Source organism: Theropithecus gelada, chromosome 20 (genome assembly GCF_003255815.1).
Source record: "Theropithecus gelada isolate Dixy chromosome 20, Tgel_1.0, whole genome shotgun sequence".
In the NCBI taxonomy this organism is placed as follows: domain Eukaryota; kingdom Metazoa; phylum Chordata; class Mammalia; order Primates; family Cercopithecidae; genus Theropithecus; species Theropithecus gelada.
Genome location: NC_037688.1, coordinates 40,659,790 through 40,674,516, shown reverse-complemented (window position 1 = coordinate 40,674,516; position 14,727 = coordinate 40,659,790). Strand labels below are relative to the sequence as shown.

The 14,727-nt window shown below is 42.0% G+C and overlaps 1 protein-coding gene across 6 annotated transcripts in view; it reads right to left on the bottom strand.

Moving 5' to 3' along the window:
- The window catches only part of CDH13 (cadherin 13), a 1,178,066-nt gene that overhangs the window by 774,540 nt on the left and 388,799 nt on the right, over positions 1 to 14,727 (bottom strand). For 5 of the 6 annotated variants that reach the window (XM_025369922.1, XM_025369923.1, XM_025369924.1 and 2 more), the window contains one exon: positions 3,188 to 3,396. The exons of the other annotated variant lie outside the window; for it this stretch is intronic. In XM_025369922.1, the coding sequence (XP_025225707.1) occupies positions 3,188 to 3,396 (209 nt within the window). The remainder of the gene's footprint in view (positions 1 to 3,187; positions 3,397 to 14,727) is intronic. 6 annotated transcript variants of the gene reach the window in all.

Here is a 14,727-nt window from a genome sequence, read left to right as displayed (position 1 = left end):
AGCAGGAGCTGAGCTGACTCAGGCACTCTCTGATTTTCCCCTCCAGCAGCTGGCCCACTTGGCTGCACACAGTAGGACCCGCAAACATCCCAACTGCATATCCATTGAGGTATGTGCTCTCTTCAGAGGGATTCTTTGGCTATTTTGTTTTCCCTTCATTTTCTTTTTCTTTTTTTTCCTTTTTTGAGGCATTTTTAGGAAGGACACAGCTACACATCTTCACAAAGCCTTTTTTCAAATCTTATAAAATTACTGGAGGTGGGAGATGAACGCCCTGTTCTGCTGAAGTCTGGCAAACTGAAGGACACGGCAGCCTCCGCCCGCTTTATAAGAAGCAAAAACAATCACAGCCAAGTTTTGTTGAAATTGCTTACAGATAGCGGCAAGCGAGAAACAGCCAGGGCTCAGGGGAGCTTTGTCTCTAGATGGCATCTCACGGGAACTCAGGGGACCAACAACGCGTGGCTGAGTTTTCGTAACGAACCCAGCTCTCCCAGCCCCTCAAGGTGGAGTTGGCCCCGAGAACCTGCACAGAACCCCTTCTGCTCTCTTTCAAGCAAAATACTATGACAGCGTCTCTTTTCCAGATAAAAAGATGGGTCACCATTCATGATGAACAATCGCTATCTAAATGCATTCAAGCCCATGGGCAAATCCCCTAACCATACCATTTACGTGTTTCTATGGAACATTGTTTTTGCTGTACATCCTGGCAACTTTGTTGCTTTAGATATTTGCCACATAATTTATATCACAGATTAGTGAGATGCTGTGAAAAGGGTCATGGCTAAGTAAGAGAAAAGCTTGCCTTTGTGGTGTCAATGGATTTCCACACTGGTATGAATTCACCAATATCCTGTTTGCTCTGAAACATGACTGACACGCCGTGCATTCATTTTTAGGTTGCCATCTACCCTTAACTCACAGCTTCACAGATACTGAAGGGGAATTGTGAAGTTCATCCAGCCCAGGAATGGCAGATAGATTCCATCCTCAGAAACATCGCAAGATGATCAATTGATAGTAGGTTCCAGAAGCACTGCACTGAGAAGGACACTCAGGCTAAGCCAGGGGTTATTAGCAATATCTGCCATAAGCATGGTGACAGTAGAGTGGCACATGAGCCACTTATTTGCCACTGCAGGCTGTTTAACCTCTCTACTCTGTAGATAAAGAAGCTATATGATGCTCTCAAGATCACACAGACAGCACTGGTAGGAAGGTAACTCTCACATTGCCAGTCGTACTGTCTCTGCTCCCAGCTGTGTGACCCACGCTCGCTCCACCACTGAACAAAATGAGTAGATCAAGCAGGGATATGGGTAATATGGCAGATGGAGGAAAGGGATGTGAATTAGGGGCTGTGGAAAATTGAGGAAGACCAAGCTCGCAGATAGGAGAGAAGGCTAGGCATGCCAAGCAGGGGCATGCCATCGTTAAGTCATTGTTTGGCTGGAGTTCTGCTGTGTGTCTTGCCCTCCTTTTCTCATGAAGGTAGAGTCTCTGAGCTCCTGGTGAAGAAGGAGTGAGTCAGTGGTAGCAAAAAGTCTCTGAATGGCACAGTCGGGAAGCCTGAATGGCAGTTTGTGACACTCATAAAGTATGCATACGTGTGGGAGTGCAGGGATCAGCATGCATGTGCTTGTGGAAGGGAACAAGCACTGCTGCCTAGAAAAGGAGAAGCACCATATGCAATAACACACACACATAATACAGATATACCATGTGTGTATGTATATACATAGTATATGTGCATATACAGTATGTGTATGCCTGTATATACATATATACATATACACACATACATATACACAGTATATGTGCATATACAGTATGTGTATGCCTGTATATACATATACACATATACACACATACATATACACAGTAGATGTGCAAATATAATATGTGTATGCCTGTACATATGTACACACATATACACACACATATATACACTGCAGTCACCAAAAGTCATTGGGAAACAAAAAACAGAAGGAGCAGGAGGAGGTTGGGCAGCTTAGCTCTGAGATACCTATGACCTGTTAAATGTGGATGTACATGCATAGATGTATATATACACCATATACATATACAGAACCATAAACAATTACATATACTTATACATATATATGTATACACACATACATATATTGAAGTCACTGAAGGTCACTGGGAAACAAAACAAAACAACAGAAGGAGCATGAGTAGGTTGGGCAGCTTAGCTTTGAGATATCTCTGACATATTAAATGTGGATGTATACATATGTGTATACATTATATGCACATATACCCTATGTATGTATACATATACACATAGGTATATGGTACATATACATGTATATCATATACACAGACATATACACCATATACACATACAGCACCACGTACATACATATGGTATATGTGCATGTAATGTATATGTGTACACTTATGTACACATACACATACACCCATATAGGTGTACAGCACAATATGCAGCACCACATATAATTCTAGTGGGCCACTGTTTCTTGCCTATCCACCATCCATTTCCTTTCCTCTGGAAACAGCTCTTTAATTTACTTTGAGGAACTACATTTCTTTCACTCTCAGTCCATGTGTTTTCAGGTGAATAGGGCTGACTCTGCCCTGGCTTCAGGAAAAGAACTGTGACCAAGACGTGGCCAACCAGAACATCACAACCCAATGGACACCATGTTTAGTTCGGGGTAGGCACATGATCTAACGTACGAAATTCAATTTCAAGGTTTTGTTAGCATTATCTTGAAGAGATGCTTTCTCAGGCAACTTCAGACCAGGAGAATGAGGGGAGTTCCTGAGACCTCCACCTTGGGAGGTAGGAAGACATGTGACTGTCTCAGTATATCTAATAAAAGGAAAATGGAGCCACAAGATGCATAGCGATTAAAGCTGATTTGGACACCAGTACATAGCCATTCCTGAAGGCAGAAGTATCCCTTAAATAGTTCCATGAATTAATCCATGAACTATCCCTAAATTAGTTACACGACTCAATTAATTCCCACTGCCCCTCCCCGCTACATTTTTAGAGTTGGATTTCTGTCATTTGCAACAAGAATAACAAAGAGAATCTTAGCTAACATAATAAAATAAAGACTCACTTTCCACATAAGACAGACAGAACCTAATGTCCTCCTTGAACCCAAGTTATCTCAAACAGATGTGTTACCTGCAAGGAGCCCTGGATGTCTCTCCCCCCGACAATCACGAGTTCTGCCATATCTTCTGCATGGGGAGTCCGTGCATGGACGAACAGAGTCTTGCCCACTGCAGTTATGTTTCTCAGGGCAAATAAGCCACCATCGCTGTTCACCTTGAAGTATGGGCTTGAGACCTCATAGCGTAGCTTGTCATTTCCCTTACAGTCACTGAAGGTCACTGGGAAACAAAGAAAACAACAGAAGGATCATGAGTAGGTTGGGCAGCTTAGCTCTGAGATATTTCTGACCTGTTAAGTGTGAATTGCCACATAGTTCCCCACCCCAGAGCTCACAAACGCTACCCTTTATCCCACAGCAAGCCGCTTGTACCCAAGTGACTTTGTGCTGATGGACTTCACTCAATCAAGACATGTCCTTGACGACCTCTCATGTTCCAGGCAGGTGCTAAGCTCTGAGAATGCACACTTGAGTGTGTTCTCAGTAGAGTGAAGAGTCAGATCTGGCAGAGTGACATTTGAGGGAAGTGATCTAATCTTGGCATGTGTGGGTGACTGAGCAGAACCACAGGGTGCTCAGGAGCATTGAAGAGAGCTGACAGAGACGATATTTGAGCTGGGTATTGAAGATAAGCAGGAGATGAGAAGGCTCTTAAGAATGTAGAAGACATTATAGGCTATTCAAAGGTACAGGGATGAGGGCTAAATAGCAAAACAGGTTCAGGGAATGAGAATTAACGATATGCATATACATGTATACAGTATACACATATACATACACATGTATATGGTATATACATACATATACACCATATACACATACAGGACCATATACATACATATGGTATATGCATGTAATATATACATGTACACATACCCATACACCATATATGTATACAGCACAATATGCAGCACCATATACAATTCTAGTGGGCCACCTTTTCTTGTTTATCCATCATCCATTTCCTTTCTTCTGAAAACAGCTCCTTAATTTACTTTGAGTAACTACATTTCTTTCACGCTCAGTCCATATGGAATAGTCCATATGTTTTTAGGCGAATAGAGGCAAACTTAAAATGGGGCAGGGATGGTGGGAATCTAGAATGGTGGGGATCTAGAAGGGAAGGGTGGAAATGAGGCTGAAAATGTCTTTGGGAGACAAGTTGGGAAAAGTCAGTAAGTTAGGGCGCTTTCTGGTAGCCCTGGACGATTTGTGGTGTGGAGAGGGTCAAGATCAGGTGTGTGCTCTGCTTCCAGTGGAGAGCAGTGCTTCTCAAGGATTGGGGTGCATCAGAATCACACAGGGTGCTATTTTTTTTTTTTTTTGGACAGAGTCTTGCTCTGTCATCCAGACTGGAGTGCAGTGGCATGATCTTGGCTGACTGCAGCCTCTGCCTCCAGGTTCCAGCGATTCTCCTGTCTCAGCCTCCTGGGTAGCTGGGATTATAGGTGCATGCCACCATGCCTGGCTAATTTTTGTATTTTTAGTAGAGATGGGGGTTTCACCATGTTGGCCAGGCTGGTCTCGAACTCCTGACCTCAGGCCTCTCAAAGAACTGGGATTACAGGCATGAGCCCCTGTGCCCGGCCCACAGGATGCTGTTTAAGAATCCGGAGGACCCAATACAAAGATTATAACTTGGCAGATCTGGGTTATACCAAGTGATTTAAAGAAGGGCAGGAAGAGAGGCCAAAGAGAACCACTTTCAAGTTCAATGTTGTATCAAAGATGGCTGTCCAAAATGAAGGCAGTGGTGCTGATATGGAGAGTGGACAGATGTGAGTAAAGTTCCTGCTGTGGAATGGCTTAGTCATGTGTGGGAAGGAATGGGGAAGATGGGCCCCCTGCATGAACCACATGGAGCACAGAGCATTGACACAAGCAGAGGCTGTGACGGCTGATCGTGCTCCCCTCAATGGTGATTCTGCATGTGGTACACAATTCTATTATTATGGGTATCACAACTCATTATCTGTACGTGCATTTGCCTGTCTGCCTCGTGCTGTAAACTTTCAGGCCCCTTATGGGTGAGCAGAGAATTGTACTACGTGCTTTTTGCTCTCTGCTGAACAGGCTCATTTGTTTAGTAAACCTTTAATCGAAGCATAACGTAGACACAGAAAAGTGCATAAATCAGAATATACAACCCAATGAATTTTTACAAAGTAAGCACACCCAACTGCCCAGCACCCAGACCATAACATGACACATTACCAGTCCCCTCCCTTTCTGAGTAAAATTCCTACCCTCTGCCCCAGAGGCTACATTATTCTAGCTTCTAATACCATAGATTTGTTTTACCTACATTTGCACGGCATCTAATGGGATCATACAGTATGCATTCTCTCCTGTTTGGCTTCTTCATTCAACATTACATTCCATGAGATTCATCATGTGACTGTGAGTCACGCTAGTTTATTCTAATCACTATAATAATAATCATTGATCACTGTATAGTATCCAGGTTACCATATTTATCTTAATCATCATACAGTATTCCATTATGTGGCTGTATTGAATCTATTTATCTATTCTACTGTCGATTGGTATCGAGACTATTTCCAGTTTGGGGCTCCAAATATTCTCGCTAGCAACTTTCTTGTATACATGTTTTGGTAACAACAGCTAGATAGGTTCTAGCACACTTAAAGTCAAATATCTGAAAATCTAAGCTCATCTGCATAGATCCTAGCACACTGTGAAAGCCATATAAATATCTGAAAATCTAAACTGGTATTTCTACTCTGGGAAGATTATACTTAGGGTGATAATAATCATATTAACTGATAATAATAGTGGATAATTCAGACTGAGTACTTTCCACATTCAAGGATCGGTGCTACACATTTTGCACACATCATCTTAGTTAATCTTTACAAGGACAACAAATGAAGTACTATTTTGATCCCCTTCTCCTACAGTTTCTAGATAAGGAAACTGAGGCTCATAGAGGGCAAAGTTGGTGCCCAATACACACAGGTTGTAAATGATCAGCCAGGATTTGAACCCTGGTCCACTTGTCTCTCACCACTGCACGTTCTCAATAAAGACAATACCCCATAGAGAATACAATCCTTCTGAAATCCTATCAGAACCTGACTACAGTAGTTCCCCCATCTCCAGGGCTTTGCTTTCGGCAATTCCAGATACCATAGTCAACCCAGGTCTGAAAATATTAAATGGGAAATTCCAGAAATATACAATTGATAAGTTTCAAATTGTGTGCCATTTTGATTATTGTTATAATTGTTCTATTATATCATTAGCTGTTGTTGTTAATATTTTACTGTTCCTAATTTGTAAATTAAACTTTAATATAGCTATGTATGTATAGGACAAATAGCATATATAGGGTTGGGTAGTATCCATGGATGAAGTTATCCACTGTGGGTCTTGGAACACATTCTCTGAGGACAAGCAGGGACTACTGTAGAGAGCTGTGATTGCCCTTCTCAGTCCTGTTTTCATGTTCCTGCTTGGTTCGGAAGAGCATTGCATGGTCCGGTGCCTCTTGGTCACTCTGCAAAGGTTCTAAGGCTTTCCGTGGCTAAGTCAGCTTTAGGGCCATCTTTGCACAGACACACAAGTGGACTCTGGGGAGCCTGCAGTTCTCAGACACTTGCTCACTTTCTCTAATCATGTTGGTAGCCAAGATTAATTGAACATGCTTAGTTTCAGTTTTTGGAAGTGAACTATGAAGGAGTGACACCAAGGCTGCTTTCATTGTTGTCATCAATTAGTACTCATCCACTGCAGGAAAATTACTCAAATGACAAGGCCTGATGGGAAATTACTGCTTCAACTGCCAGCATGAGGTTCTAGCCCTAACCCTTGAACAGAATCAAAGAAGACAGTCTCAGCTGGGGAGTGAACGGGGTAGAGGAAAAGGCATACGAAAGTCTGTGGGGGTTCTAGATTCACAGCTAAGTTCCTTCTTCCTACCCTTTCTTCCTTCCATAAATATTTACTGAGAACCTACATAATACTAGATGCTGAGGTTATGATGTTGAACAAAGACAGGCACAGTCCCTAGTTTGAAGTCTAATGTGGAAGACAGACATTAATTTAATACTCTTATAAGTAATTGGGGACCTATTACTTAGGCAGAGAAAACCACAACATATGCAAAGGTCCTGTGGCTTCTACAGAACTGGAAGTAAGCCGGTATGATTGGCACAGACAGCAAGTGAGAATGCAAGGAAGTTAGAATGGAGATAAGCTGAGTCCAGGCAACGTGGGGTTCTAGGGGCCACACAGCCCTGTTCCTTGGAGGAAGCCTTGGATTCTCCTGTTGCAACTATAACACTAGCTTTTCTCCAACTGAGTCTCATATAATTATGGATCTTCATTGCAAAACAATACTTAGCACTCAAGGTCCTCCATGACTAGGCTGTCCATCAGCCTCCCCTCTGCCTTTGTCTTCACTGCGTACCTCACACTTCACCCACTCTTGTGTCTCACTCCTGTACCATCCCACCCTTTGTGTATAGTGCTCCCTTTCTGCAGAAGGCATTTCTCACCTTCTGCACCCTGTTAACTCGTGCTTATTCTTCAAAATTCAACTCAAGCAACTTCTTCAAACATTCTCTTTATGTTCCCAGAATTTCCTGCACATAGAACCTTTTATATCATGTTATATCAATGTGTCCATATTATGTATTTGTTTTTTGCACCAGACCCACGAGCAGAAATGGAGTCTTGTTCTTTCATTCATCTTTACATCTCCGACAATGAACAGAATGTTCTTCCATATGGGAGGCCATCAGTAATAATTCCACTTTGCTCAGTTACTCTCCAGAGCAAAATGATGCTTTAGTAATGGTAGAGGATTGGCGGAGGGGTCTCCCTTCTGTGCTGTGAGCAAGAGGCTTCTGGCAAGCCTGTGAATTGGGATAAGAGGCCCCTAGTGACCTCTTGACTTCATTGAACCCAGCAATAGGGAGTGGAAGGAAATGAAGAACTCAGCCATGCTCTCCCCTTGGCCCCTAGACCCCACAGGCATCCATTTAGAATGGCCCTCAGCCGTTGTGCTTAGCTTTGACCTAGCTCATTGGTGAAGTCAGACATGGTGCCTTATCTGTCCCCATAATGCCAGTAAAACTTGCATAGCCCCAGAGAATGGTTGCAATCAGTGTGTGCATTTTGAATGAAGTGATGCTTGGACAGACAACAGTCATGGCATCTACTATTCATTGAGTGGTCCCTGAGAGCTAGGCTCTACACAAAGGACTGTACAAGCTATACTTCCTTTTAGCCTCATAGCAGTTCTACAGTTTTTTTCATTATCTACTCCTCTTAGGACTCTTCTAAGAATTTTTTTCTAATTGCCACTATTCCTGCTAAATTTTAATATCACAGATATACTTATATCTGTTTAGGTACTACAAGTGTATCTGTACTTTACATTTGTAAGTGCAATTTTTGTACCCCCACCCTCGAACCTATTTCACCCCCTTAGGGGAAATATAGCCCCACTGAGAATGCACAGTCTATAATCTATAGGCATCATATTAAATTTTACAGGAGAAGAGACTGAGTCTCAGAGAGATTGACTCACTTGTGGTTCCATATCCAGAAAGGTCTAGAGCAAGAACCTTCCCTGATCTGTTCAGTCTGCCTCTATAGCCCAAGCTCTGGGCACATTTACTTGCTAGGAATAGATGGGCAAGAGGAGAAAGGACAGTTGCCACAACATGGTCCCCTTGGGCATCTCACAAACCCCTTTGGGGTCATCAGAGGTACCAAGTGAGGTCACACTGAGAGAACAAATGCAGTTTCATGACCTGGCACATCATAGGCACTCAATACTTTCTAGCACCCTTCCCGACTTTCTAAATGAAATAGCTAATGGTTGCATAATTGGGTCTTTGTACATTTTTGATACCACTTACCAACTCAGGAGCTGGTGCTTTAGGCCATGGTTCTTTCTCAAGACTGGCCATCTATGAAATGCTGAAGGAACATTAAAAAGAATAGCAATACCCACCCCCGCTTTCTCCCAAGATTATGATACAATTGTGCTGAGTTGGGGTCTGTGCGCATTAGTATCTCTTAAAAGCTCCCCTGATGAATCTAATGCAGACAGAGCCAGGAACCAGGACCTAACATAATAAATTGTTTGTCAAGGTGCCAGGTCTCCACATTTCCTAGCCATTTCTGGAAAAGAGTAGAAGTTGGGGACATGGCATGCCAGCAACTGTTATTTCTGTGCTCCAAGAAAGGTAAGTTTTAAGGGTAGGTTTTTAAGCCCTTTTCTAATCCTGACTTATGTGTAGGAGCCCTGTGACTTTGGGCAAACCACCTGATACTGTTTGGCTGTGTCCTCACCCAAATCTCATCTTGAATTGTAGTTCCTGTAATCGCCATGCGTCATGGGAGAAAGCCAATGGGAGGTAATTTAATCACGGGGGTGGTTACCTCCATGCTATTCTTGTGATAGTGAATTCTCACGAGATCTGATGGTTTTATAAAGGGCATTCTCCCACTTCATCCTGCACTTCTCCTTGCTGCTGCCATGTGAAGAAGGATGTGTTTGCTTCCCCTTCTGCCAAGATTGTAAGTTTCCTGAGGCCTCCCCAGCCATGCTGAAATGTGAGTCAATTACACCTCTTTCCTTTATAAATTACCCTGGCCCAAGTATGTCTTTATTAGCAGCATGAGAATGGCCTAATACACCACCCATATTCTTCACTCCTCAATGTCTTTATCTGTAGAGTGGGCATCCCCTTGAAAGGCACTATAATCCTTATGGCATGTGTAAACAAGATAATGCATGCCTACATGCAGGAAGCACTTAGGACAGAGCTTGGTGCTCCATGAATGAGAATGATCACCTTGATTACCATAATTCTGGGCACTAAGGAAGCTACCTTTTCCTTTTCCTACACAGCTTCCTTCTTCCAGCTGGTTTTCTACCTCCTCCTCTGTCATTTCTTCTAGCCAGGTACCTTGCCAGTCTCAGGCTGTTGTCATGGAAATGGTTACTATAGGCATCACTGCTAGGGTTAAAGGGGTGGGGCTGATGGTTCTGATTCAGGCTTACCCATGGTTGAATCCCTTCACTTGTTTTGGTGAAGTCCTACATACTTCATGTGAACAGTTGTAAACGAAAAATGATATTAAAGGAGTGAAATTACGGTGTCCTGCTCAAAACAGAATCAGCAAAGTTGTGTTCTATATTCTCCAAACAGATTGTTGGTGAAGAGAACTTCATACAAATGTAAGGGATGAGTTTTCCTAAAGTAATGATACTATGCTGTGAGCTTTACACTCATGATTGCAATAAATCCTCATGTCGTCTTCTTCACATCATCAATTTGAGGTAGGAGCTTTTGTTGCTCTGTGGAAACTGAGACTTAGTGAGGTTCATGACTTAACCGAGGCTATGAAGAAATTATGTGAACTGAGGTCAAATCCAAACTCAGGAATGTGGTTTCTGGTTCTAGAGCCCACACTCCTGAGTGCTATGCCAGTCTTTCCAGATGAATGTGTTCTTTCCTCTAGCCATTCAGCTTCCAGACTCACAATTTCACTGCCACCTCTCATACCATATCAATTATGTACTTAATATTTTTTTAACTGACTGACACTTGAAATTATAAAATTATTTGAAGGTAATCTTTATAATACATGTTGAATATGCTAGGTATTTTTTCAAATAAATATTAAATCTAAAGAGCCAAATTCAAAAGAAGTAAGCTTGTCCTTGTATCTACTAAAACCTCCACAGTGACGTTTGCTGCACCCTCTAGAAATGCTGGCCCCGGTACTGCATTCCTCTCCACCCAACCTCAGTTAAACAAATTCATGCTTGGATCCACCCTACTTAGCTTTATAATCCAGCAGGGCTCTGATATCCAAGTATCTGATAAGAAGCAATATATTTAATATAAATAATGAAGTCTTGACAAAAACAGAAATCCTAGAAAGGGCAAAATCTAAATTGCTCCTGTTGCCATGGCTTTGGCAATATCTAAAGGACAGCTCTGATAAATAGGAAGATGTTGACTCAAAAGAGAAACAAGCCACAACATTTTCTTTTATGTTTTCTTCTTTCTCCTGGAGAAAACAGACTCTACATTCTCACCAATTATAATTTTACCCTAAATTTACTATTAAAGGGTGCATCTGATGACGTCAGCCCTGCATCATTGTTTGATGTTATTGACTTTGTTGATGCCACCGAAGTGTCAGTGATTCTCAAACTTTTAAGTAGATATCAAGACCATATGTGTCTTGAGCACAGAGTTCAAAGACATATTTAAGGATAAAACTGAATAGTTTATGCCCATTTAAAAAATGCTTGTTTCTATAGAGACAAATTCCTAGGTGGCTCAGAATGTCACCATGTGGATAACTGAAAGATGTGACTAAACAATTAAACTTATGAACAAATACTCAAAATCTCTATCTGAAGGGGGAAATGAACTATCTGTACACTTCTGAACCTATGAATGACTTCCCTACATAGTTTATCATGGATTTGAAATAACTTCTGGAAAGCAAAAAATATACACATATAAGATACCGTACATGGGGATTTATTGGAATAATGACATCATTCTTTGAGATAATCTTTGAACACCCTGGGAGAGGAGAGGGGGAAGTAAAAACGCCCCACCTGGGGAAAACTGTAAATTAGACAAAAGGCACCACTCAGAGTTTCAATTATGCTTTCAGCGCTTTTCCACTCAAAATGTCCCCTGGGCTTAATGCAAATGTCACAAAAAGACAAACTTCAGCTGGGAGACAAAACCACAATTGAAACGGGAAGTTTGACATGTGAATTAAGGGGCTTAATCTTCCCAACCTTGATTTTATGCTTTTCCATTTCTTTCTTTTGAAGGCGGTTCTTGGGGATGAAAACCCAAAAGGCATAGATTTCTTACCATCTAAAAATGGATAAGGGAGCAAATTAAGCTGTGTTATGATCCCAAGAAAAATGAAATGCAGATGGATTTAAACTTATCTGCCAAATATAGAACAGTCCTGCTCGCAGAGCTAGGTATGAACTAATCTATGAATTTTGTGCTATTCTTGTAAGTGTGCTTGGGCCAATCTATGATTTATACACTCACATCTTATATGGGTAAATTGTTCTACAGTTTACATGCATTTGTGGAGGCTTTGCAAATTGGTCTGCACAGAAGTTGTGGGGCCCTTTCAGAGTTGATGGTCAGATTTCACTTGTACATGTGTGCAAGGATGCGTGTGAATCAGAATTACAGGCTCTGAGTCAGTCATCCTGGAAGTTGTAGCCCTCCCACGGACAGATATGCACAGATCCACTTCCAGGATCTTTATATGCACACACAGAAGAGAAGGACTTTCAGTGATACGCTAGTCATAGAAAAAGTCTCGAGTTGTAGCATTTGCTGATTTCTGTGGTTTAAATGCTCTACACATTGTTTATTTCAAGGTACCAATGTACCTTCGATTGGCTTGCAACTTTTCTAAAATTTTTACCAGCTCTCGGAAGTACCTATGCTAGCTGTCTCCAGCACATGACAGAGACTAGGCACTGCTGCAGTGCAGCAGAATGTAGATTGTCTGTTCTGCCTGCGATGGAGAGTCCCAGCTATCCTGGTATTCCTTGCCTACTTAGAAAAACAGAATTCAATTCTTCCTCAGCATGAAGGGCCTGCATATTGGTTAATCTGCAAAGTCTTTGCTGGGGCATGGCAAACAACGTCTTTCTGACAACTAAAGTATCATTTAATTCAGAAACATGAGACAGACTCTTTCCAGGATACAGACCATCACTTAAATATTTTTCATATCCCTCAGTATGCCACTGGCATCCAGAGGTACCAGCTTCCTTTTAAAGTACCCACAGGGTTTAAGTCCAGAGACTCTTTGGACTGGCCCAAATGAAAGAAACAGGAAGCATTTCCTTTGATTTTCCTGAACACTCTCATTTCGCCAGCATTCTAGTCACTCAAGCCTTCATTAACATACATTCAATTCCGCCCAGGGTCAGATTCATGAGTGAATCAGTAAGCACACCCTACAGCCTTGATTCTTTTTACTCTTCTGGTTCCTGAACATGCGTATTGGGCTTCTGTGTTCCATGTTTGGCCTAGAGTCAGCACTGACATTGCAGAGCTTCTATAAGGTTCTGGGAGTGTTCTAACCACGACTGATTAACCCAGGAGTGAATTTCGCCTCCAAAGGCTTTAGAGAATTTGATAAGTGCAGAACAAACAAAAAACAGTCTTAATTCCATTCCATGCATCAGTTCCAACTTTGATAAAATGGAGTTTCAATTCTATCGTGTCAGCAGAAGATATCATAATGAATGATACAGTCAAACGATCTTCAGCAGAAACCTATTTTTGCCATGTAACCCTTAAGGGCTTCCTCTTGGAAAAAGACAGAGGCCACATCTGCTTTCAGGGGATTTTTCTCCACCTACCATTAAAAACTGAGCTGTTAGCTTTGAATCTAGTTTCTTTTCTTTTTTTGTCAGTCTTACGTTTTCCTCTTGCCATGGATTCCTTAAAACGTGGCAGGTTGTTTCCTGATAGAATGCTATGCATAATCTATCCCATGGTGGTTGTAATCACTACGAATTTGTATTTCCAATTGGAATTACTTTAAATATAGCATAGTGCCTGACACAGTACATACTCAACCCTGTTTGTTGAATGAATAAATAGCAGAACTGCAACTTGGCAGCTAAGCAGATTTGAAACTCCCCAAACAAAACTAAGAATGATGGCACAAACTCAAGTGAAGATTTGGGTAAGTTGATTTGAAAATCACCCGTTCAGCGAAACAAAAATCATGGATTCAGCAACTTTGAGAATCACCAAGTCTCGGATTTACAGAGATCCCTTCTTGGTATTTTATTTTCATGACTGTCACATGTCTCTGACAAGGCCCTTAGTTTTTAATGCGTATAGAAATTATGTGTATACGTCTCTCTCTTAATGTGCATCTCTAGGGTAAATTAATGTGAAGAGAGATTTACTCCACTCTAACTTTAAGGGTGTTTGGCTTTGCAGTTGGAGTTGTCTAGGGACATGTGGCAAAATGTCCTGGCTAAGCCTAAATTGGGATTCAGAGCCTGATTGTGTTCTGACGCCTTGAGAGTCTTGTGATGTCCCAGTTACCTCTCCATTGCAAGAGCAGGTACACCTGGGGAGGAAGGGGGACTCTGAAGAGGACTACTTCTGCATGAGCACCTAGAGAGAAAGGCAGGACCAGAGGAAAGAGAGGAGCACAGTACTGGTTTCCTAGTCCAGCCCCATGGATCCACAGTTCAGAGAAAAGAAAGCTACACACACAACGCAAAGATTCACAAACCACAGACAACTTAGGTATTTTCAACCACTGTTATTTTGTTTCCTAAGAGCAAACTGTTATGCTGAGCAGCAGTGTGCCCCCTTTTTGAGTGGAGTACAGCTGGGCTTTGTTCTGGTAGAGAAAAGACTAGAGCAGTCATAGGGTCTGTTGTCACCTTAAGGGGTGCATGGCTTTGGGATGCTGGAGATGGACTTTGCCCACAGAAGGCAGTGGGGAGGCCCTTCCTCCAAGAGTTTCCCTGGTA